The 26,806-nt window shown below is 46.1% G+C and overlaps 1 protein-coding gene across 1 annotated transcript in view; it reads left to right on the plus strand.

Annotated features, from left to right (window-relative positions):
- The window catches only part of LOC121276315 (calcium-binding mitochondrial carrier protein Aralar2-like), a 280,042-nt gene that overhangs the window by 237,698 nt on the left and 15,538 nt on the right, over positions 1-26,806 (plus strand). Inside the window, exons 14-16 of the mRNA XM_041184583.1 lie at positions 1,248-1,386; positions 15,257-15,415; positions 15,501-15,588. Coding sequence (XP_041040517.1) covers positions 1,248-1,386; positions 15,257-15,415; positions 15,501-15,588 — 386 coding nt within the window. The remainder of the gene's footprint in view (positions 1-1,247; positions 1,387-15,256; positions 15,416-15,500; positions 15,589-26,806) is intronic.

Consider the following 26,806-nt stretch of genomic DNA (forward strand, 5'->3'; position numbering starts at 1 on the left):
CTCTTAATGAGTCCTTTTGAGGGCAGTTTTACAAAACTAGAAGTGCATTTAGAACATTGTTTACAAAACTATATGATTGAGGATTTGGGAACTATTGTGATTTTGTGAATAGCTACCCACCCTCCCTCTTAATAACAGTAAAGATGGAATGAGTTATCAACAAAAAAGTTGCTTGGAACAGTGAAGTAGTGGGAATCATACTTCATTATCTAATCATACTACCTAATGGAAGTAATAGTTACTCATGTTTGCTGAAAGGAGTTAATTCAGCCTGTATTCTTATTCCAGACTTCCTTGCTATGTGACCATATAGCAGGGGTGGGGAACCTACGGCCCATGGGTCAGATCTGACCCGTTGCTCAATTTCATCCAGCCGTCAGCAAGATTTCTTAATAATAGACCTATGTAGTGCCTTCAAAATAGCATTTATCATCATTGTTACGAATTTGCTTTGGATAAAAGCGTCAGCTAAATTACTATAATAATATTTAACAATATAATATTCAAATTCAGCCATCGCATTAAAACAGCGGGTGAGTTAAATATATCTATATTCTCTCTAAAAACAAACCAAATTAAGTTGAATTTTATGTGTGTGGCCGCAAATGATTTTGTCTATGTGCGAACGGCCCATGATAAGATAAAGGTTCCCCACCCCTGCCATATAGCTATTAAATGCAGAAATATGCTGCAGTAACAATATTCAAAGAAAAAAACGTCCCTTTCTACTTAGTGTTAATTACAGAGACTGCAGAATTATGTGTCTTATATGACTGAAGAAGGAATCTTCAAATCACCTGCTACTAAATGTTTAGTTGCTGGACTAAGGGGATATGTGTAGGTTAACCTTCTAAAGGCCTTGCCTCGATTTGATTCAGTAAGGATAATTTTAGCAACTGATGATGTGGTACACAAATCGTTTACTAGTGCTGGCATTGGTATAATAAAGCTCATAGTTTTTTACAAAAGCAAAATACTATGGATGCTGTGAATCTGAAATAAAAATGGATAATGCTGGAAATACTCAGCAGGTCAGGCATCATTTTGTGGAGCGAGAAACAGAGTTAATATTTCAGGTCAAAAAGCTTTCACCAGAACTGCTAACTCACAATTTAACTTATAATTTTGTTAACTCATTGCTAACGCATAATTTTTAAAACTTTTCCTACAGCTTACTTTGGCACCCAACAATAAAAGATCTTTCTGACATATATTGATTACTAGTCTGTGTTTTCTTTCTCACACAGGGTGCAAAGGCTTGTTTTTTGCGTGATATTCCATTCTCTGCTATCTACTTCCCTTGTTATTCTCACTTAAAAATCGCCTTTACAAATGAGAATGGACAGGTGCACCCTGGAAATCTGCTGTTGTCAGGAACTTTGGCTGGTGAGCATCCACTTTTCGCCTCTGCCTATACCGTGCCTGCTTAATAGAAGTGTTGGTGCCATGACTACCTTCTATGATAAATTGATCATTTTTCAAAGTGTATTCTCAATTTAAGTTTAATTCTTCTCCCAGGCCAGCTTGGTTTGAAAAAGCTGTTGAAAATGAATATTGTGGTTGCAAGAAACTGGGTATTCAGTTTAAGCTGATTCACCGTTTGACTCCCCAAAGTCTATTCACCATCTACAAGGCACAAGTTAGGAATGTGATGTGAATAATTTCCATTTTCATGGACGAGTGTAGTTCCAACCACTCAAGAATTCAACACCATCCAGAATAAAGCAACTCGTTTGATTGACACTCCATCAACCATCTTAAATATTCACTCCCTCCACCACTGGCACAGCTTAGCTGCAGTGAGTGCTATCTATGTGATGCACTACTGCAACCTGCCAAGGTTTCTGCAGTAACCCCTCCTAAACCACAACTTCTACCATCTAGAAGAACAGCTATTACAGATGAATGGGAACACTGCCGTTTCCAAGTTAGCCTCCAAGCTACACACCGTCTTGACTTGAAAATTTATCTCAATTACTTCATCATCATTGAGTCAAATTCATAGAACTCCATCCCTCACAGCACTGTACCTTTGCCACACACACTTAGCAGTTTGAGAAGATGGCTTACCTCGAGGGCAATTCTGGATGAGCAATAAATGCTGGCTTTGCCGTCTATGCCCACATGCTATGAATGAATAAAAAAACTAGTTTGATCTAAAAAACTTGTGTATCTAGTTAGGCTGTGTTGGTTTGGGCCAAAAACGATGTGAAAATTATTTTAATCCTGATTATGTCACAGAATTTACATTTGAGACTGATTCTGTGCCATTGTAAACTTTATTAATCCTCGAGGCCTGTTTGCTGAAGGCTAAATATGCAATTCCATAATATCATGGAAACCAAATTTTTAAATTTAGGCCAATTTAGATTAAAACAGATTAAAAAGTAAACATATACTAAGAATATAACACTGATTCTGTCTACATCATTAAGAAATGGGTCCCAGTTCTTTAGTTTTGATGTTACAGAATAATTTGCAAGACTGGTGTGGATTACATATCCCATGCATATGCCTAACTCAGGTAGTAATTTTCTGCGCTATTTCAAGTTGAGCTTTTTTCTTCCTTCCTCCCCCATTCTGATTTTTCTACACTAAAGACCAATGTGAGTCTAGGAAGCTGACAGGTGTCTTGCCACCACGCTTCTGTTAATTATATCGAGTCATGATAACCTGTGCAATAGCATGGTTATTCTGTGATTTTTCTTTTCTCACTGTAGGAGAACAGTTGGAGAGGAATCGTCCCAGATTTGCACTAAGTGTAGTAGCAGGTGGGAAAAATGACGTTTTACCCTCCAGCTGCAATGGCGGCTTCTCATGCCGTAACGACCTAAACCCGCCGCATTAATTATGCCTTCCCAGGAAACATGCTCTTTCGATGGCAGGCACACTCTCTTTCACCAGTCACACCATCACCTCAGTACTTCATCACACTGGGCGCCACATTTAAAGTGCAGCCATGCACACACCTCTCAGTGCATCTGGCCCAGGACTGCTGCACAGAAGACAGGATGGCCCTGAAAGGCAAAAAGACTGCAGCCCCCTGGTTTTGTGATGTGTCCCTTGAGTGCCTTTTTGACACCTTGGGGGCCCAACGTGATTTGCTGTACCTCCGCTGTGGCTACAGGATGGGCAGCAACATCACTAATCCAGCATGAGAGGTGGTGAAAGGAGTGGTCAGCGCCAGTTGCCCTGCAAAAGAGGACAGCCATCCAGTACCGCAACAGGATGAGTGGTCTCATCTGTTCTGCCAGGGTAAGTTAGTTTTCTGATCACTCTCAATTCTCACACTCACAAACCCATCACATATCCACAGGGATCTCACACCTCAAGGGCCAACACTACTAGCTCTCACATATACCCTCACATCTCCATCAGGCTCATATCGTCTCGAGCTCACATTCCCATCCCGTCCATGGCTCTGCTCACCATCGCCAGTTGTGTCATCGCGCTGACAGGTGAGGTCATGGACCATGCCTGTGGTGAATGTAAGGTCAGCGGCAAACACCCTGGTTAGGATCCTGCACCACATCATCCCTCTCTCAACGCAAATGTAAGTGCTTTCTCTCTGGCTTTTGACTGCGCTACTATGCACTAATTATCTCTACTTCAGTTCACAGGGAACTCTGCTAAGCGACCAACACTCTCAGCCAGCCAGCTCCTCAGCTCCATCCAGGTCCTCACCTCTAGCCAAGAAGACATCTCCTCTATTGAAGAGCTGGTAATAGCAGCCTGGAAGACCTATCACATCCTCATTCACCCACATCCTCCACCAGCGCAGAGACACACACTTTGGTGGGACCTAGATCTAGAACAGGCTCGGGTTCACAACCTGTGGGTCACCGCACAGACATGTGTCCACAGCAGGAGGGGACAGGTGTGGCCTAGCTTCCCGGCACTTGGAGGACTGCTGGATAAGAGGCATCTGCGAGGTCCAAGTCAGATGTTGAATCTCTGGATTTGGCCTTCCAATTCATCCTGGAGAGTCAGCAGCAGGCGGGGCAACATCACGAAGAGCTGTTGGAAGTTCTGGTTTGTGAGCTGGAGGAGTGGGTCTGCCTGCTCTATGATGAAGTGGTGCCCACATGTGTACATATGGAGGTCTCCCGAGGAAGGATGGCAAACGCCATGGAGAACCTGGTTCAGCAGAACGTGTTGACGTATGCAAACCAGCACTCCATCACGGGGGCTATGAATGAGTTCCTGCAGTGGCAAATTAGGAAGGAAAAGGGACACCTTGATGTCCCTGCAGGTGCTCCTTCCCCTCAAGGAGTCAGGCCAGGGCCCCCGGACACTTGAAGGGAGGAGAAGCGGCAGCTGGACACCCCCAGGTAATCCATGAATCTCAGAGGCTGTCCTCTCTCTCCGAGTCCCATTTGCCTGTGAGCCCCTCAACCTTGACCTCTGTCACTGCAGAGGGAGCAGCTGGCCAATGAGTGATTCCGGAGTGTGTGTGGCAGGGCCTTTTGGATCTCCATACAAGCACTCTCCCACGCACGCGGATCCTTCCCATTTCACACTCAACTCAGTGTCCTGAGCTTTTCAATGCTGCCTCGCTTGCAGTTGTCCATCAGAGCTTGCCTGTATCTCCGCCCACCCATTGATCACACTCCCATGCAGCACCTGACCTAGCCCACCATGACTCTCATTTCACTTTCAATTTAGACAGCATGGTGGTGATACAGTGTTTCATTCACTCCCCCATCCTTTCCCCTCCCCCAATCACCCATTTCCTTTCCCCCATCACTGGTGACCCCACTGGCATCACCTCCCACCTCCCCTCCATGACCTACCAGCCACAACCCTTCTCTTTCTGGGATGTCCAGGTGAACGTGCACATTCCCTTCCTTCCCAAAAACCCCACCTCCATCCACATTAACTTTCCCAACCTCCTACTTCCCACCCCCAGGGTCCATGTCTGCCTCCTAGTCCCCACCAACCACCCTCACCATTCCTTCTACCGATACCGTCGGACTCTCACCCTACCACCTCACTCTGCCCTTGATCATTCTCACTATTCCCTCATACCGCGCCCACCCTCAGTTCGCTCCCCAGGAGGTAGTCATGGACTCTTCAGAGACCTCCCTTGCACATTCACCTGGAGATCCCCCCCCCCCCCCACCCCCGGACCCCTTTCCCCCTTGGTGCCCCTTCTCCCCTTGGAGTCCCCTACCCCCTTGGAACCCCTTCCTCCCCACCAGAACCCCTTGTCCCCCTGGAACCCCTTGTCCCCCTAGAACCACTACCCCCACTTGGAACCCTTTTCCCCCTTGGCACTCCTTCCTTCCGGAACTCCTTCCCTTCCCAGACTCCCTCCCCTGCCTTAGTCCTTCCTGCACCCACGGACTCCCAAACCGCTTAGTCCTTCCCCCCGTCCCTGGACTCCGTCAGACACGCTACTTCTTCCACCACCTTTAGTCCTTCCCCAATTGCCATCTTCTCCCCCATTACCCCCTCCTCCCCCATACTCCCTTCCCCACCAACCTCCCCCTGACATCTTTGTTCTCCCCTCCCAACCTCACTCCCCGACACCTTCATTCTGCGCCCCTCCCCGCCACCCAGCTTCACCACCCCCCGACACCTCTTCGTCTCTCAGTCGATCCTAGACCTTTCACTCCACCCACTTGTGAGCAGACCCTCAACGGTGACTTTCCAACTTCTGTGAACTGCTTCGCTGCCGAGCCATGCCCATGAGAATTCACCCAGCATGCGATGGATATTCCTGCAGAGTCCTGTTGCTGTCAGGCTCCAGCATCTTCTACTCCTCAAATGTCCACGATGTCAGCAAGACCCTGGTGGTAAGTTCCGACTTCTGCACGTCACACTTGTGAAGATGTGTCCTGCACCAGTTTGTTTTCCTGCTGACGTGGGTGGATGATCCAGCATGGAGGTATGATTCTGGCAAGCTGGCCTTATAATGATGTGCAGATGTATTACAGTGAGGTTCCCATGTCCGCTGGCGGGAAACGCGGCCCGCTATTGACAGGCTGAGCAGACAATCGCAAACTGATTTCACGACGTTTTGAAACCGATTTCTATCTCTGGCCTTCTCGCCATATAGTCTGCCCATGCTGGTGAACATGCCAGCGGGCACGGAAAATTCACTCTTGGATTCCATTAGTTATTATAAATCCGATAGTGAATCCATTGGAAGCAATTCAGTAATGCATTTTGATTTGTTTGCTGCACATGCATAGTCTTTTTGAAGCCATTAATGTGACTTTAAATGAATCTACATGTGCAAATGTCATGCATTCACAATTAGGGTAATACACATTTGCAACAATGAGGATCTGGCTAGGATTCTCCTTGATGTTGGGGAAGGTTTGGGTAGGTCAACATTCTGAGCCATACCCAAAATAGCACATGGAATCTACAGATTTGCTGACAGCATTCAAAGATTGGAGGCATTAGCAAAACCATTTATCAAATAGAACTTGATGCCTCTGAAGTCTTTCCAGTTTTCTGCAGGGTGCAGGTTATTGTACAGATGTTCATAGTAAAAGGCTACTAATAAGAATAAGATCATAAGAAATAGGAGCAGGCCATTCAGGTCATCGGGCACGCTCCACCATTCAATAAGATCATGGCTGACCTGATTGTGGCCTTAACTCCACTTTTCTGTCTGCCGCTATAACCCTTGAGTGCGTTGTCAATCAAAAATCTGATTGGTTCAGACTTGAATATGTTCAATGATCCAGCCTCCGCTGTTCACTGTGGCAAGGAATTCCAAAGACTAACAACCCTCTGAGAGAAGACATTCCTCCTCATCACCTTAAATGGAAGACCCCTTATTTTGAAACTGTGCCTCCCCTCGTTCTAGATTCTCCCATGAAGGAAAACACCTTCTCAGCATCTACCTGGAAAGTCCCTCAGACAGAATCTTACACGTTTCATTAAGATCACCCTTCATTCTTTTAAACTCCACTGAGTATAGGCCCAACCTGCCCAACCTTACTTGATAAATCCACCCCTTCATCCCAGGAACCTCCCTAGTGAACCTTTAAAAACTGTGTACAATGCATGTATATGCTTTCTTGTGTAAGGAGACCAAAACTGTGCACAGTACTTTAGGTGTGGTCTCACCCATGTGCTGTACAGTTTTAGCAATCCTTCTCTACTTTTATACTCCATCCCACTTGCAATAAAGGCCAGCATTCCATTTGCCTTCCTAATTACTTGCTGCATCTGCATGCTAACTTTTTGTGATGTATGTACAAGGACACTCAGATCCCTCTGTACCACAGCATTCTGCAGTCTCTCTCCATTCAAATAATATTTAGCTATTTATTCTTCCTGCCAAACAACCTCACGTTTTAATTTTCCCACATTATGCTCCATCTGCCAAATTTTTGTCCACTCACGTAAAGGGCTGAATTTTGCGTTTGTCGGGCGAGCGGTCCCGAACCAATCGGCGGTGGATGCGGAGCCGATCGCCACCGGCAAAACGGCCCACGCCGCAATTTTGCACAGGCGGGCCAATTAAAGCCCACCCAGCGCATTTCAGACTCCTGTGTCCAGTGGAAAATTCAAATCGGCGGGTGTATTCCAATGGGGAACCAGCAGCCTGTATAACGACCGGCCAGGCAGCCTCCTTTAGGCTGTTCACCATGGCCAGCGACCGAGCTCCAGAAGAGGTGAGGGCAGAGGAGGAGGAGGGGGGCAGGCTGCAGGGTAGGCCAGCGGGGGGCGGCCAATGTGCCCCTCGGTTCTCCGATGCCTGCCTTGCTGTCTTCCTGGAAGAGATGTCAAATCATCGGAAGGTGTTTCCGGAGGATGAGAGGAGGAGAGCCCCCCACATGACCAGCCAGGCGTAGCAGGAGGTGGCGGAGTACGCAACATCTCAAGATGCCGTGCGGCGCCCAGGAACACAGTGCCGCAAGCACTTCAATGATTTGTTGCACTTTGGAAGGGTGAGTACCATGTCAGCCTTGGCCATTTTACCCAGCAGGTAGCCTTAGCCTTTGAGGCCCCCTCCCGCCCCCACGCATCTTAGTGTCATTGTTGTATTGGGAATTTGGCACACGCTGAGTGGGCAAACAGATAGTGACCATGCTTACATCAGCCTTAGTGGTTGAGGAGAATATGGGTTCTCCCCGCAGCATATGTTGGTGTTTGTCGCATTTAAGTAGTCTGGGGTCAACCTGCAGGGGAGCCAGCTAGGCACATACTCAGAACTCCAACACATGTCTTATTGATGGTAATGAGATGGTGGAAGGGAAGCCTCAAGGTGTCATGGCCTAGAGCCATCTGCTGGCCTCGGCGCCACACCTAGTTGCGCCTCCTTGCCGTGGACGCTAAGACCCGTGTGTTATTCAAAGTGATGGATGCCAAATGTGTCCAAGGTGGCTGTTGGGGGGGTGGGGTTGGGGCAGCTGTACTATCTTCTGGTGACTGATCACCAGTAGTGTGGACAGGAGTCGCTGGAGGCCTCAAAAGGACCACTGTGGTTGGGGTGCGGTGTGCAGAATACATGAGCGATCAGCCCCAATAAATGCTCTTCTCTGTTCTGCAGGCAAAAACAGAGAACAATAGCTGGGAGCATCTGCGGACTGGTGGTGGGCACGCTGTGCTGCAGCACCTCACCACTTATGAGGAGCAGGCCATGGAGCTGGGGAGGAGGCAGGTGGCCAGGGTGGTAGGTATTGGTTAGGCTGGGCTGCAGCAGCCAGGTATTTAAGGGTCACAATCCCATCCACTCTGTCTCCCCACTATCCAAAGCACTGATTGCTGTAATTGTCAATGCAGCAACACTGCTCATTCACAGACTGATACAGTCAGACGTGTGGGTCATACACAAAGGTCCCTCGGCCCCTTGAGGATGCACATCTCTAGCACCTTCCAAAGTTGCCTTATCCCAATTTCTGACCACTAACCCCATGGCCTAACATGCCATGGCATTGCTGCTGCACATCTAAAGACTTATAGCATCTTAGGAGGGTTTGTACTTCCACCACCCTTTCAGCCACTGCGTCCCACATTACTCTGTCCAAAAGGTCCTCAGCACCTCACCTGTAAACCTCATGGCACTCAACTTAAATAAATGCCACCACGTTAGTCATCCCTGCGCCAAGGGAAAATGTTGCCTTCTGTCCACCCGTTCTATGCCTCTCATAACGGTATGAAGGTCAATAGCGTGACCTGTAATCTCCTGTGCTCCATGGCAAATGTCGCAAGTGTATGCAATGTTTCCTCATAACTCCAACTCTCCAGACCAGCATGCATTCAGGTCAGGAACCTCTGCACTCTCCCCACTCCAATGCCATCCCTCCCATGAAGCACAGGTCACAAGTGAACATAGAAGTGTAGATGTGGCCTCGACAGCATTTTCTGCACTTGCAACATGACCTCCCTTTTCCTACATTCTATTCCTCAACTAATAAAGGCAAGTTTGGTTTTGACCTTGTTAAACGCCTTACATCCCTGTTCTGCTACCTTAACGGGTATGCCCAGCAAGGTCCCTGTAATCATCATGACTTCACACAGCCCAACCATTACTCGTGTATTCACGTACCTTGTTTGTCTTGCCCAAGTGCTTAACCGCACACTTATCCACATGACATTCCAGATGGCATTCCTTAGGCCATCTGACCAGCCTGTCTGTATGCACGTGTAATGTTTGGGCCTCCTCTTGACTGTTTACCACCCCACCAATGTTCATCTCCTTAGGTTCTTGAAGGTTGAGCGCATTATGAGGCTGGGGAGGAAAGGGATGAATGGGGTTATTGACTGAACGCTAACTGATACACCTGTCCTTGTTGTTAATTTCAGCATCACTACTGCATGGCCATCAGCAACAAGTCCAGAGCCTCCCTTCCACACCTGAGGGCCAACACTTGAAACTTGCGTCACATCATTTCAGCAAGCCAGGCACCATTGCAGCGACTACCACATCGGTGAGGATTATGACATCGTCTAGTGTCCCGGGGCACAGTGGAGAGGGCATTTCACAATCGTTGAAGGAGATAGCATAGACAGAGAGTGCCGATGGTGCCAGCGGGCAGAAGACTGCAGGGGACCAGGCACATGCTGAGTCGGGCAGTGATGATGTGCCTCTGGAGATGTCAGCCACGCAGCAGCTGCAGGACAAGCGGCAGGGTGCACGGGAGCAGCTGGCAGGGTTGCATAAGGGTGTGCTTCACTTGGTCTCTGTGGTGGAGGAATCCAGGCAGAGTGTCAGTGATGGCATGAACCTCAGGACAGAGCTTCAGGCTTCCTCCATTGAGAGATTGGCGACTCTCATGGAGAGGGGCTTCCAGCAGATTGGGAATCTTCTGATTGGCTTACATTCTGACCTGCAACACCTCACAGAGGTAATGGCCACAGGTGGTCATTCGCAATGTGGGAGATGTTCTGGGCACCAAGTGTCGCAGCTCAGTGCCCATCCATCTGCGGTGAGCAGGGAGGTCTGATGTGACCTCACGTCGGCGCCTGTCGTCACTGCAAACTCCTCTCAGGGTGCTCCAGATGAGGGCAGCAGCTCCACCGCCCCTTTGCCAGTGACCGTTGCATCCGTTGAGGGTGCAACAACTGGGGAGGTGCCAGTTCTGGAACTGGCCACTCCCTCCCAGGCGGGGCCAGCACAGGCTCCATGGGCCAGAGGATGGCTGCCAAGGTCATCAAGGCTAACAGGACAGCAGAGTCAGCAGGCTGTTTCACAAGCCACTCTGAATGATGGGGCAGCACCTCAATGTAGCATCCGCAAACGTAAGTATAAGGCTCGTTAGGCACTCCACAGGTTTGTCACTAGTAATTTTCTGTTGGCCCGAGGTTACGGGATGTTTCATTATGTGCAACAGAGCGACGTTTGTCCTTTATTTTGGCAGCAAAAAGTCCACTTTTCTGACCATGGCTGAGGGTGTTTCCTTTGTGCTACATTTGTATGTTACACAGACATATCATGAGTGTTAGAGCAGACATTGATGTTTCTGTACTAGCCTTAGTTGCAGCTGATGAGGTGGAAGATGTAGCACCTAAGTGCCATGTGTGGAAGCGCCAGGCAGTGCTGGTCCTGCAGATCCCTGTGTGTGGAGCTAGCTGAAGGTTCATTGGATTAAAGTGTCCTGGGTGTCCCTGACTCCTTCATGTAGTAGCGGGTCAGTGTGCTGCCCCTCATCATTGCCCTGTGTTTCCTCATCCTCTGAGCCACTGCTGGATTCATCATGTGCAGCCTCATCCACTGCGTCAAGGTCTTCATCGTCAACTGCATCCCCTCTTTCCAGCGCAAGATCGTGCAGAGCGTAGCATGCTACTAATATCTCAGAGACGCGATCTGGAGGGTACTGGAGTGCGCCCCCCGCGCAGTCCAGGCAACGGAAGCGCATCTTGAGAAGACCGATGGCTTTCTCCACCACATCCCTTGTGGTGCCCTGGCTCCTATTGTAGCGCTCCTCAGCTTCTGTTCCTGGATGGCAGAGAGGCGTCATGAGCCACCTTCCGAGGGGATAGCCCTTGTCACCCACCAGCCATCCATCCAGCCGAGCTGGAGCACTGAAGAGCGCAGGCACCTGGGAGTGTCTGAGGATGTAGTCGTCGTGGGAGCTGCCTGGGTACCTTGCACAAACTTGCAGAATGTGCATCCTGTGATCACACACTATTTGCATGTTCATGCAGTGGATGCCCTTCCTGTTGACAAAGGCACTGGGCTCACCTGCTGGTGCCTTGATGACCACATGTGTGCAGTCTATAGCACCCTGGACAGGGGGGAAGCCAGCAATTGCCGCGAAGCCTCTGGCTCGCTGAGCCTGACTTGCCTGATCGCAGCGGAAGTGGATGAAGGTCAATGCCCATCTGAATAGAGTGTCTGTCACCTGCTTGACACAAGTGTGGACAGCTGATTGGGAGACACTGCAAAGATCACCCATCGAGCCCTGGAAGGAGCCAGATGCATAGAAGTGGAAGGCAACTGTGGCCTTCAGAGCCAATGGCATGGGGTACCCATCCACACAGTTAGAGGAGATCTCAGACATCTGTCAGATCATCTGACAGATATAGTTCACTGTCCCCCAATGACAGTCAAAGCCTCCTTCAGCACTGCACCTCAGACATATTGAGGTAGCTGCTTCGCCGCCTGTATACCCTGGCAGCAGGATAGTGGTGTCTTCTGCAGCCCCTTCCACCTTGTACTACCTCTTGGCCCTGCGTCTTGCCTCCCCTGGAGGCTGATTGTCCACTTCTGGCCCCTTCCTTATTCTATCCCTCCTTTCCTCCTCAGAGGAGCTGCCTCCAGTGGAGATGTCAGAACCCATACGCAGGCTAAAGGGAGGCCTCTGGAAAGCTGCAGGCCCGATAAAGATTAGTGTCTGCAGACTGCTGAGCTGAAGCTTCAAAGTACGGAGAAAGCTATTGCAAATCGATCTGAACTGCTAACAATCACATAGGCAAGTTTAAAACACTTTCTGCAATAAATACATCAGATCAAACATTAACAACCCCTCTGAGCCCACGTATCCCGCCCGTGGATGAGGTTTGTTAAAAAATCAGTTACCCGCCTGCCCGTTGCGCCCGTGCGCCGAGGCGAAGATCACACGGGCTCCTCAAAATCGGCATCGATTGCCGAGTTAAGGGCCTTAACAAGGCCTCTAATTAATGGCAGGCGCACGTCGTGCTTTATAGCGCGCCCGCCCAGCTAAACATCGCGATGCCTCGCGCTGATGTCGGGACGCTCATGCGACATTAGCGTACAACATTTTAAGTGCTGACGTGCGGGCTCCGCCACCTGCACGTCAGCCATAAAATTCTGCCCAAAGTGTGGAATTTCCCGGTCCTGCCAGCAGCAAGTTTCATGGAAGGTGGGAGTGGAAAATTCTGAGAAGCCAAAAGTCAAAGTTTCACCAGTGGGAAAACAAGTCAGAAATTTGTCCTCACCCCTTTCATGACGAGCCGAAGACAGGTTGGATTTCCCTTTGACCCATGTCGGGAACCCCACCTGCATGCATTACCATGCCATGAATAGTCATTAAAAACATAAATCACCAAAATCACACCCCCCCACCTCCCAATTACGTGCCACACCAGGAAATGAGACCAGTCTGAATCACATAAGTGGCGTGCTGCTGCCAACCTTCACTTTGCTTGTCGCTTCAAGACGAGTGCAGCATTCAAAGCCTGCTTGTAACAGCGCTGCTCCAGGCCGTCGCAATGCCAAAGCTGTAATGATAGGCCAGACTGGTGGTGCTGTCTGGCTGGGCTCCTGATGGTGGGTGCCTCAGGTGTGCAGGGCTCTTCATGGTGGGTGCCTTGGGTGTGCAGTGCCGCTACTCACAGATGTTGCCTTGGGTGTGCAGTAAGGCTGTTCAAGGTGGTTGTTGCGCTTCTCCTGGATGAGAGCACTCAAGATGTGCTTTGGGTCTCAGTCAGGACTGCACTCTAAACAGAGACCAGCATGGTGAATGAGGGGGAGGTGGTGGGAAATGATAGAGACATGAGGTGAATGGTGCAGGTGAGATTGGTCTTTGATGGGTGGGGGCACATTGAGGAATGAGGCAGGCGTGATGTTGGGAAATCTGGAACCTGACATAGAAGACTAGAACGCAGACACAGAGGTGTGGGTGGGTCGGATTCATTTGGCAGGAATGGGAGGGGATGAATGCAGACTCTCAAGTAGGAAAGGGGGTGGTTAGTGTGGCAGAAGAGGGAAGGGTTGCACAGAGACTCATGAAGTGGGGGAGAGAGAAGGTGTTGTGATCAGTCCTAAAGGAACCGTGGAGCTGACTGACAGTCATAGTCCAGATACTATTGCCAAAAGGTTGGCTTTGAGATATTAAAGGCAGTCCTGGGGTTCAGTGGACCACCTAGCTGGGTTGAGCGATTAAGGACAGTCCTGGGACTTCGTGGGCTATGCTACAGGGCTATGCATGATACACATGTTGTGGTCCTGCTCCAGGGTAGGGCAAGGCCGATGTTCTCAAGGGTGTACTCTTATCTTGTGCCGCTTTCTTTTATGTGGCACCTTATTGATGCCTTTTGGAAATCGCTTGAATACTGCCCCGTGAGAAAAATTGGTAGGTGTTCTTCCAACTTAAGCTTTGGTGTGCAGGGCATGGTCATTGCCTCACCTTTGGTGGCAGTGGGGGTATATGGCTCGGTACTGGGCTGCAGATGGGATGGTCATATTTAAAGGGGGCATCTGCAGCATATAATGGGGTAAAGGAAATAAAGCGGGGTTACTTGAAGCTCTCGGTGGGCGGGGGTGGGTGTCACCTTTGTATATCACTGTGCACACAGCCTCAAGTTAGGGAAGGATGAGGTCCATATCGGTATGGGAACATCCACAATGATGGGCTCAGGGAGGAGGGCAGGAATGTCCACAGCAATAACTATGGAATCCAGGGTTACTGGTGGAGGCTGCAGAATAACTGGAGGGAGGTCTAACTGCACATCGTGGGGCTCTGGTATGATCGGTGGGGGGAACATGAATGGTAATAGAGGGAGGGTCGAAGCTGGTCTTGAAGTAGAGATGCAGCACCACCATCTTGACATCCCGAAGTAATGATGCAGTTTAAAATCAAAACTGGAAAAAATTCTCCACGGGAGGGGCCTGAGACAGTGTGGGAGGAGGCCACGGCTGGACTTAGGGGCCCTGGCAGGAGACACCCTCATACTTCTTAGATTCCCAACATGGAGGTGAAGTCTCACCTAATAGAACTCATGAACATTTTATTGAGAATGTAGGTTTGGGACCATTGACATTATAGTGTACCTTAACACGAGACTGCAAGAGTCATTGGGGTCATATATAAGGTGATCAATGTGCACATTTAAAGAGAGGAATGTGAGAAGGGAAGATGCAACCAACCATAAATGGAGCACAGCTGCTGGATTTCTACAAGATGATCACTTGAATCCCTGTAAAGTGCATTGTCCAACTGGCATGTTTCATGGGCCAAAGGGCATCCACTCTTTCCAAAAGTGCAAGTTTGGCATCAAAGGTATACCAAACCAGGCATTGTGGAGTGCCTTCAGTGAGGGTAAATATAGCATGGCTGTGCTCAAGCCTTTACAATCTCATTAACTCTTATCTTGTGCCATAATCTTTTATGTGGTACCTTATTGAATGTTTTTGGAAATCTCTTGAATACTGCCCTGTGAGAAAAAATGATAGGTGTTCTTCCAACTTAAGCCTTGTTTTGCTGGTGATGATTCTAGAACTTTTCAATAAGTTATTCTTGTACATTTCCAAACCAAAGCTACCCTATTTGAGTATGGTTTTAGGTATATTGTTTTATTCTTAAATGTTTTTTGTTTTCCATATTAGGGATGCCTGCAGCTTCTTTAGTGACACCTGCTGATGTTATCAAAACAAGGTTGCAGGTGGCTGAACGTGAAGGGCAAACTAAATATAGTGGATTGCTGGACTGTTTTTGGAAGATTCTACGACAGGAGGGCCCAGGTGCTTTCTGGAAAGGAGTTACAGGTACACATACATGAGTTTACTTGTATTCTGGTGGAGGAGTTTGCTCTGTCTTAAGTAACCATTTTTGTTTGTTTCCCCCTCATAGCCCGTGTATTGCGTTCCTCACCCCAGTTTGGTGTTACTTTGTTGACTTACGAGCTTTTGCAGAGGTTTTTACATTTTGATTTTGGCAAGTAAGTATTAATGTTTCATTTTAAAAGGTGTTCCCTAAAAGTTTTCTTGAACACAAAATTTGTTGTTCTATTTTCTGTATGTTAGCAGTTGCTTATGTACCTTGCACCTGTGTACTTAATTTAGTCTAAGATGTGGGGAAGGTGAGGTAGAAGGCTGAAAAATAACTCCTAGAGTGCAGTGACTGCTGTTCTGTGGGCAGAATACAGCAGGCATTCTACAGGCAACATCCAACCAACAGTAATCTGTTTTTGGTGGTGCATGTAGAGGGAGAAATATTGGCTTGGACTGGAATAACTCTGAACTTTTCTTTGTGCACTGCCATGGGATCTTTTAACATCTACTTGAACCAATACAAGAGACCTAATTTGAATGACTCAGTCAAAGGTTGACATCTTCAAATAATACAGCATTGTCCTAGTATTATAATGCAGTGTTAGTCTGGATCAAATACTCAACTCCTGGTGTTGGATTCAAACCAAAAGTACTATAAAGCAAGGCAAGCTAACATGCTGAGGTGCCGTACATTCAAGGCAAAATAATATATATAAAATAGGTTTAGCGATTTCGTTAGAGCATTAACTCCAATTCTGGGCACTTTAGGAAGGATGTGAGGGCTCTAGAGAAGGGATCAAAGTTATTTTTTGGGGCTCTTTTGAGATTTGCTCGAGGGCGATTTTTGATTTTCAGAGATTACTTTTTGGTTTCCAGGGGCTCCTTTTTCATTCTCACTAACTCCTTTATTAGGTGGTGCAGTCACATAGTAACATTGCATATTTGTGTTGAGATCTCGGGTATTTGGACTCATAGAAAGAGAATTAAGGGAATTCATGAACATCCCTAATAATCACCCCTCCATTAAACACAAAGCCACAACATACAAGGAAAGTTTTAATTTCCCAGGCACTACAGTATTAAATTGACACAAGAAAAGCAACAGACATGAACTAGCAACAAAAATTTTTTTTGAAATAACTGACACATACTTATACACAAAAAAAATCATGCTAAACTTAAGTGCAGAATGATGAGGCCACAGCCAATATGGTTACATTGCATATGCGCAAAGGTGGAAGATTTTAGCCAGGCGGTTACTACCTTTTTTACTGCATCTCAGATCTCAATCGCAAATGTAAATTTAACAATTGATCTAGCATTGATATTGATCTAGCATGAATTGCTGTTTGCGGAAGAGAAATGTGTTCCTAATTGCATTCCTGAAAGATCTGGGGCTGGATTTTACATTCCCAAACTGGCGTGCTGCCCTCTCCACAACACCACACCTCCCCCCACCCCCCAACCACCCTACCCCAGCCCAGCCCTAGGCTGACAAAATTTTCAGTGTGATGATCTTGGGCTGGCAACCCAACATAATCATGCCATCTCCAATAATATGGACAGTGCACGGGCGCTGAAATCAGCAGCTGGCCCACTGTTTTGAAAGCTATGAAGCTTGCTAACATAGAAACTAGGAGCAGGAGTAGGCCATTCAGCCCTTCGAGCCTGCTCTGCCATTCAATATGATGGTGGCTAATCCTCTATCTCAATGCCATATTCCTATTTTCTATCCATACCTCTTGATGCCCCGAATATCCAAAAAATTATCAATTTCTTTCTTGAATACATTCAGTGACCCGGCCTCCACAGCCTTCTGTGGTAGAGAATTCCACAGGTTGGCCACCCTCTGAGTGAAGAAATTTTTCCTTTTCTCAGTCCTAAATGGCCTGCCCCATATCTTGAGACTGTGATCCTAAGTTCTAGACTCCCCAAACATCCTCCCTGCATCTAGTCTGTCTAGCCCTGTTTGAATTTGAATTTTGTACATTTCAATCAGATCCCCTCATTCTTCTAAACTCTAGTGATTACAGGCCCATTCAAACCAATCTCTTCTCATACGACAGTCCTGCCATCCCTGGTATCAGCCTAGTGAACCTTCACTGCACTCCCTCTATGGCAAGTATATCCTTTCTTAGATAGGAAGACCAAAACTGCATGCAATACTCCAGGTGTGGTCTCACCAAGGCCTTGTATAGCTGCAGTAAGACATCTCTACTTCTGAACTCAAACTCTCTTGCAATGAGGGCCAACATACCATTTGCCTTCCTAATTGCTTGCTGCACCAGCCTGTTTACTTTCATTGACTGGTGTACAAGAACACCCAGATCCCTTAGTACATCCACATTTCCCAATATATCATCATTTAAATAATACTCTACCTTGCTGTTTTTCACACCAAAGCGTATAACTTTACATTTATCCACGTTAAACTGCATCTGCCATGTGTTTTCCCACACACACAACTTGTCTAAATTGTCCTGAAGCCTCCTTGCATCCTCCTCACAACTCACAACCCTGCTCAGTTTTGTGTCGTCAGCAAACTTGGAAATATTGAATTTGGTTTCCTCATCCAAGTCATTTATATATATATTTTGTTAATATCTGGACCCAGGCACCGATCCCTGCAGCACACCACTAGCCACCGCCTGCCATCCGGAAAGAGACCCATTTATTCCCACTCTCAGGCCAGGATTTTCCAGCCCCGTCGCAGGCGTTACCCGCCGGGGGCTAGGCGGCACCCCAGCCAGAAGTCCATTGACTTGTGGTGAGACCAGACGATCATGGCAGTGGGTGGATGCTGAAAATCCCGCCCTCTGTTTTTGGTTTGGTCAACCAATTCTCAAGCCATGTCAGTATATTACCCCTGACCCCATGTGCTTTAATTTTTGCCCACAAGCCTCTTAGGTGGGACCTTATCAAAAGACTTCTTGAAATCCAAACACACCACATCCACTGGTTCTCCCTTTTCTACTGGTTACATCCTCAAAAACTCCAGTAAATTAGTCAAGCATGATTTACCTTTCATAAAACCATGCTGACTTTGTCTGATCCCATTAATGCTTTCCAAGTGTTCTGTTACCACGTCTTTTATAATAGACTCTAACATTTTCCCCACTACTGATGTTAGGCTAACTGGTTTGTAATTCTTTGATTTTTCTCTCCCTCCTTTTTTAAATAGTGGGTTTACATTTGCCACCCTCCAATCTGTAGGAACTGCCCCAGAGTCTATAGAATTTTGGAAGATGACCACCAATGCTTCCAATATTTCCAGAGCCACTTCCTTTAGTACTCTGACATGTAGATTATCAGACCCTGGATATTTTTCATCCTTTAACCCCAATAATTTCTGTTGCACCATTTTTTTTACTAATACTGATTTTCTTCAATTCCTCCTTCTCACTAGACCCTTGGTTCCCTAACATTTCTGGGAAATTATTTGTGTTCTCTTTTATGAAGACAGAACCAAAATATGTTTTCAATTCTTCTGCCATTTCTTTGTTCCCCATTATAATTTCCCCCATTTTTGACTGTAAGGGACCTACTTATGTCCTTGCTAATCTTTTTCTCTTCACATATTTATAGAAGCTTTTACTGTCAGCTTTTATGTTCCCTGCAAGTTTACTCTCATACTCCATTTTCCCCTTCTTGATCAGTCTTTTTGTCCACTTTTATTAAATTGCAAATCCTCAGGCTTGCTGCTTTTTCTGGCAATTTTATATATCTCCTCTTTGGATCTGATACTATCCCTAATTTCTTTTGTAATCCATGGTTGAGCCACCTTTCATGTTTTAGTTTTGCACCGGACAGGAATGAATGATTTTTATTCATGTATACTTTCCTTAAGTATCAGCTATTGCCAATCCATCATCAGCCCTGTTAGTAAGGTTCCCCAATCCATCATTGCCAACTCACGCCTCTTACCCTCATACCTTAACAACCCAATTGTCCACAATTTTTCATTGCCCACTGCATTTTTTTGGGCGTCGGACATAAAACTGTTTGGGAGTCTTTTACACCAGCTATCATGAGACGGCACAAGGGCAGTAGAACATAGGAACAGGAGTAGGCCATTCAGCCCACCCTGCCATTAAATTAGATCATGGCTGACCATCTAACTTAATGCCACTTTCCCACACTATTTCCATATCCCTTAATGTCATTAGTCTCCAGAAATCCATTGATTTCTGTCTTGAAAGTGCTCAGTGATTGAGTTTCCACAGACTTCTGGGGTAGAGAATTCCAAAGATTCACCACCTTCTGAGTGAAGAAATTCCTCCTCACCTCAGTCTTAAACGGCCTACCCCTTATCTTGAGATTGTGCCCCCTGATTTTCAATTAACCAATCAAGGGAAACATCTTATCTACACCACGCTGTCACACCCTGCAAGAATTTTGTAGGTTTCAATGAGGTACCTCTCATTATTTGAAACTCTAGGGAATGCAGACCCACTCTCCTCAATCTTTCCTCACAGGAAACTCCTGTCTTCCCAGAGATCGATCTGATGAACCACTTTTGCACTCCCTCTACATCCTTCCTTCGATAAGGGGACCAAAACTGTGCACAATACTGCAGGTGAGGTCTCACCAAGGCTCTCTATAACTGCAGCAAGACATCTTTACTCCTGTACCCAAATCCCCTCACGGTGAAGGCTAACATACCATTTGCCTTCCTAATTGCTTACTGCACCTGCAAGAGACTCATCAACAAGGATACCCAGGTCCCTTTGGACACCCACACTTCCCAACCTTACACCATTTAAGAAATATTCTGCCTTGTTTTTTTTTAACCAAAGTGAATAACTTCACACTTATTCACATTATATTCCATCTGCCATGTTCTAACCCATTCACTTAGCCTGTCCAAGTCCTTCTGAAGTCTCCTTGCATTCTTGTCACAACTTGCATTCCCACTCAGTTTGATGTCATCAGCAAATTTGGAAATATTAAAATTGGTCCCCACATCCAAATCATTCATATAGGTTGTGAACTGCTGTGGACCTAGCACTGATCGCTGTGGTACCCCACTAGTAACAGCCTGCCATCCTGAGAATGATATGTTTATTCCTACTCTTTGCTTTCTGTCAGTTAACCTATTCTCAATCCATACTAGTATATTTCCCCCAACTCCATGCACTCTAATTTTATTTACTAACCTCTCTGCGGGACCTTATCAAAAGACTTCTGAAAATCCAAATACACCACATCCACTGATGTTCCTTTATCTATGCTACAAGTAATATCTTCAAAAAACTCTAACATGATTCCCCTTTCATAAATCCATGTTGACTTTGCCCAATTTTACCATTCATGTCTAAATATCTAGTGATTACATACTTCATAATAGATTCTAACATTTTCCCTACTACTGACGTCAAACTAACAGGTCTGTAGTTCTCCATTCTCTCTCTCTCTCCCTCCCTTCTTGAATCATGGGGTTACATTTGATACTTTCCAGTTTGCAGGAACCTTTCCTAAAGATTTTTGAAAGATAAGCACCAATGCACCCACTATCTCTCCAGCCACCTCTTTCAATACTCTGAGATAAAGCTCATCTGATCCAGGGGATTTATCAACCTTCAATCCAGTTTGCTTTTCAAGTACTACCTCTTTACTAATACTAGTTTTTTTCAGTTCCTCAGTTTCAGCAGTTTCTTGGTTGCCTAATATTTCTGGGAGATTTTCTGTGTCGTCTTCTGTGAAGTCAGACGCAAAGTAACTGTTTAGTTTCTCCACCATTTCCCTGTTCCCCACTATAAATTCTCCTGCCCCCACCTGAAGTGGGCCCACATTTGTCCGAGCTAATCTTTTCCTTTTCACATATCTAAAGAAGCTTTTACAGCCTGCCTTTATGTTCCTTGCTGGTTTGCATTACTGTTTGGGATCTAAGTAAATGCGAAATCATTGCATGTTTGTCTTTTCTCTTTCTTAATCAGTTTCTTGGCCCTCTTTTGCTGGATTCTAAATTGCTCCCAATTCTCATGCTTACCACTGGAAAAGGCCTGACACTGGCACCATGGTTGAATGTACCAGCAGATTCTGCTATGGAAGATGGCAGTGTCTGTATGTTTTTTTAATTACAGTTATATGTTTTTTACACCTTCAATGAGCAATAAAGACTGATTCTGAGAGCAAAAAATTCTAGCCAACTTGCTGGTTTGCATTACTGCATTACTAAATTACAATGACCAACTTGCTCTTCATGGCATTACCCCTCTGCCACATGACATCCCACAGTACATGTTGCCAATTAGGCGCGGAGTCCCTCTTCCATCACAGTTTCTCAGAACCCACAAGTTATAGATTCACACCAATGTGTGATTCATATTCCATTGTGAATGTGGCTGCAACAAAAATTCAACACTATATTATCTTTTATAGTAACCCAAAGTCCTGACTATATTGTGACATCTAAAAACAGGCATGAGAAACATAAAATTTGCCCTGATAATAACTGCAAAATTGAAAGGCAGCAAGGGGAAGGGTTTGTGGTCAGGAAGCAAGCTTCCTTTGCACCTACAATTGGCCTCCTTCCTGTCGGACAGCCACTAATTGACTATCTGCTTGATTAGACTGCAGACATGGTGGGGGCAGGAGCAAGCGGATCCCTCAGTTTCTGTTCTGCTTCCCTCACTCTGCCAAGAAACATAAAATCCAGCCCCTGGTTCTAATTTTTAGATTACGTTCCCTAGTTCTAGACTCCCCTAAGTTAATTGATCATTTACCTCATTACATTTCCTTCATTCCAACAGTGACTATACTTCTAAAGTATTTCATTGACTATAAAGCACTTTGGGGTGCCCTAAGGTCATAAAAGGCACTATAAAAATGCAAGTCATTCATTATAGTTTGGGATCAGGAACAAAATGGTAAATGCAAAATGGTTGCCTGTTTATCTCTTAACAGATCACTGCACCTCAAGTAATTCACGTAAATGCAAATCTTTCTTATGAAATAAAACTGTTCAGCATTAATTTATCCATTTAACAGTGTTCATTACAATGGCATCCACTACATTTCTCCCCATACAGTGTTTCCTGAACTTATGCAGCCTTCGTTTGCAAGGAATTCATTACCTCAGTGACTTCAAGTTTTCCTGGCTCCCAGTTAGCTTAGTATTCCTCTGTTGACAAGTTTAAAAATGTTCTCTCCCCCTCACAACCTCTCCCTTTCACAGCCTCTTCCCGTCGCAACCTTTCTATCCTCACAGCCTCTCTCCCCCTCACAACCTCTCCCTTTCACAGCCTCTCCCTGTCGCAGCCTCTTTCCCTCTCACAGCCTCTCTCCCGCTCACAGCCTCTCTCCCTCTCGCAGCCTGTCTCCCCTTTGCAGCTTCTCTCCATGCTCAGGCTGTTGTGCTGCCACTCATTTTCCCTCTGTTCCTCCAGTCATAGAATATTTCTCTCCCATGCCTTCAGCTGACAGGTTTGATTGCATCTCGCCAGTGAGCTTATCAGATGAAAGCACGGGAGAGAATTGGAGCAACAGCTCCTCGCAGATTCAGTCCCTTCCACGTACAGGGGCAACTTTTCAATCACGGGGGTGACCAATGAGAGAACTTTCCTAGTCTTTCTGGGGAATTTTGAGGGCAAATTCATTTGCTACATCTGTGTATTTGAATCCAGCTCTGGAGAAGGAAAAGAAGAAATATAGTGGAATAGTTCCAGGGATAAGGGATTATAGTTATGATAGTTTAGAGAAGCTGGCATTGTTCTGTTAAGAGCAGAAAAATATAAGGAAGATTTGACAGAATGTTTGAAACCGTGGAAGATTAGATACGCCAAATAGAGAAACTGCTTTCAATACAGGGTTGATAACCAGAATGCACAGATTTAAGGTGTTTGGCAAAAGAAACAGAGGCAACATGAGGAAAAGTTTTTTTTTATGCAGTAAGTGGTTAGCATTTGGAATGCAATGCCTGATAGGCTGCTGGATACAGATTTAATAGCAGCCTTCAGAACAGAACTGAACAAATACTTGGAGAAAAAAACTGCAGGATATGGATCAAGAGTGAGACTAACTAAATTGTACTTCGATAGAGCCAGTGCTGACTCAGTGGACAGAATGGCCTCCTGTGTTGTACTATTCTATGATTCACTGATTCAACTGTTCTTGGTCTGGACCATTTTTACACAGAGAACGCATGAGAAAAGCAGCGGGGCCATTTACAGAGAGATTGTGAAAAAAGCAGCAGGGCCATTTACAGAGAGAGAGTGTGAGAAAAGCAGCGGGGCCATTTACAGAGTGTGAGAAAAGCAGCAGGGCCATTTACAACAAGAGTGTGAGTGAAGCAGCGAGGCCTTTAACAGTGAGAGAGTGAGAGGAGAGTGGCCTTTAACAGTCAGAGAGTGAGAGTGTGGCCTTTAACAGTGAGAGGAGTGTCGCCTTTAATAGTGAGTGAGTGCGAGAGGAGAGTAGCCTTTAACAGCGAGGGAGTGAGAGGAGCGTAGGCTTTAACAGTGAGAGAGTGAGAGGAGGGTGGTCTTTAACAGTGAGAGTGCAAGAGGAGAGTGACCTTTAACAGTGAGAGGGTGCGAGAAGAGTGACAGACCATTAAAGAGTGCAAGAGGGAAAAGAGCATGGAGAACAGCTGATTGGTGAGTAGTTCTAGTCTTTAAAGTAAAACTAAGGTCTTCAGTTTGTGTTTAGGTCTCTAGTTTTTTCTGCTCCTTTTCTTACAGGTAGTTTGTTAAGTATAAGTTCGATACTGGTATGTATAAAAATAATTATAATGAAGTATAAAGAGTGGGGACACCAGAGTAATCAATTAATAATTTGAATAAAATACAAGAGCAGTGGCAGAACGGGTGATGTGTTGCTGCTGCAACATGTGGGTGCTTCTGGACACCAAGGTGATCCAGAGTGAACACATCTGTACCAGGAACTTTGGAGCTGAAAGTCCGAGCTGCAGACATTATGCATCATCAGGGAAGGGGTAAGTTACCTGGATGCTTTGCTCCAGGAGGCGGTCACATCCTTCAGATTAGGCAATTCAAATTTGGTCTGTGATCAGGGACAGGAGGGTGTAACAGCAGGTGAAGCAGGTATGGGGGCCCAGGGTGTAGCATTTCAGGAGCCTCAGCCCCTGCAACTGTCCAACAGTTATGAGTTTCTTGCAAGCTGTTTGGATGAGAGCAGGTACTGCAGGGAAGATGAGCAAACTAACGACCGGCACCGTGGTACAGGAGCCATTCATGTGAGGGGGAGGAAATAGGAATGTAGTAGTGGTAGGAGACTGTATAATTAGGGGGATAGATACTGTTCTCTGCAGCCATGACCATGAGTCCAGAAGGCTGTGCTGCCTGCCTGGTGCCAGGGTTAAGGACATCTCCTCAAAGTTGGAGAGGAACTTGGAGTGGGAGGGGAGGGATCCAGTTGTTGTCATCACGTTGGTACCAATGGCATTGATAGGACTAGAAAGGAGATTCTGCTGAAAGAATTTTAACAGTTAGGAGCTAAATTAAAAAGCAGAACCTCCAAGTTAATAATCTCAGGACTACTACCTGAGTCATAGGCAAACTGGCATAGGGTAAAGAAAGTCAAGGATTTAAATGTGTGGCTGGAAAATTGGTGTAGAAGGAATGGGTTTCAGTTCATGGGGCACTGGCATTAGTACTGGGGTAGAAGGGAGCTGGTACTTGACTTGAACCGTGCTAGGACCAGTGTCCTGGCAAACCGAATAACTAGGGTTGTAGAGAGGGCTTTAAACCAAATAGAATGGGGCAGGGATCTGGAAAGGGGATACGTAGGTTTACAAAGCAAAAGGATATGGCAGCATTGCAGGGCAACTGTTTAGGTAATGATACACAGAGTGTGACAGGAAGGGACAGAGCGTACAAACATGAAAAAAACAGTAGCAACTAGGGTCAAAGGGGGAAAAAATGGCAAAAAGGGAAAATTAATGCTCTTTACTTAAATGCACGTAGTATTCAGAACAAAATAAATGAATTAATGGCACAAATAGAGGTTAATGGGTATGATCTTATAGCCAATATGAAGACATGGTTACAAGGAGATCAAAGCTAGGAACTAAATATTCAGGGGTATGTGACTTTTTGAAAGGAAGGTAGGAAGGAAATGGTGGTGGGGTAACTCTGTTAGTACAAGATGGAATAAGTATGATAGCAAGAAAGGATCTTGGATTGGAAGATGTAGAATCCATATGGGCAGAGGTAAGAAATAACAAGGGGAAGAAGACACTGGTGGGAGTAGTCTATAGGTCCCCTAACAGTAGCTATACTGTAGGACAGACAATAAATCAGAAGATAATGAAGGCATGTGAAAAAGGCAGCACATTAATCATGGGTGACTTTAATCTTCGTGCAGATTGGGAAAATCAAATTGGCAGAGGTAGCCATGAGCAAGAATTCATAGAGTATTCGGGACAGTTTCCTAGAACAATATAAAAACAGAATTACCTGGAAAAACTCAGCAGGTCTGGCAGCATCGGCAGAGAAGAGTTGACGTTTCGAGTCCTCATGACCCTTCGACAGAACTTGAGTTTGAGTCCAAGAAAGAGTTGAAATATAAGCTGGTTTAAGGTGTGTGGGGGGGTGGCGGAGAGAGAGAGAGAGAGAAGTGGAGGGGGGGGTGTGGTTGTAGGGACAAACAAGCAGTGATAGAAGCAGATCATCAAAAGATGTCAACAACAATAGAACAAAAGAACACATAGGTGTTAAAGTTGGTGATATTATCTAAACGAATGTGCTAATTAAGAATGGATGGTAGGGCACTCAAGGAATAGCTCTAGTGGGGGTGGGGAGAGCATAAAAGATTCTATAATATTTAAAAATAATGGAAATAGGTGGGAAAAGAAAAATCTATATAATTTATTGGAAAAAAAAGGAAGGGGGAAACAGAAAGGGGGTGGGGATGGGGGAGGGAGCTCACGACCTAAAGTTGTTGAATTCAGTATTCAGTCTGGAAGGCTGTAAAGTGCCTAGTCGGAAGATGAGGTGTTGTTCCTCTAGTTTGCGTTGGGCTTCACTGGAACAATGCAGCAAGCCAAGAACAGACATGTGGGCAAGAGAGCAGGGTGGAGTGTTAAAATGGCAAGCGACAGGGAGATTTGGGTCATCCTTGTGGACAGACCGCAGGTGTTCTGCAAAGCGGTCGCCCAGTTTACGTTTGGTCTCTCCAATGTAGAGGAGACCACATTGGGAGCAGCGAATGCAGTAGACTAAGTTGGGGAAATGCAAGTGAAATGCTGCTTCACTTGAAAGGAGTGTTTGGGCCCTTGGACGATGAGGAGAGAGGAAGTGAAGGGGCAGTTGTTGCATCTTTTACGTGGGCATGGGGTGGTGCCATAGGAGGGGGTTGAGGAGTAGGGGGTGATGGAGGAGTGGACCAGGGTGTCCTGGAGGGAGGGATCCCTACGGAATGCCG

Source organism: Carcharodon carcharias, chromosome 3, assembly GCF_017639515.1.
Source record: "Carcharodon carcharias isolate sCarCar2 chromosome 3, sCarCar2.pri, whole genome shotgun sequence".
Taxonomy (NCBI): Eukaryota; Metazoa; Chordata; class Chondrichthyes; order Lamniformes; family Lamnidae; genus Carcharodon; species Carcharodon carcharias.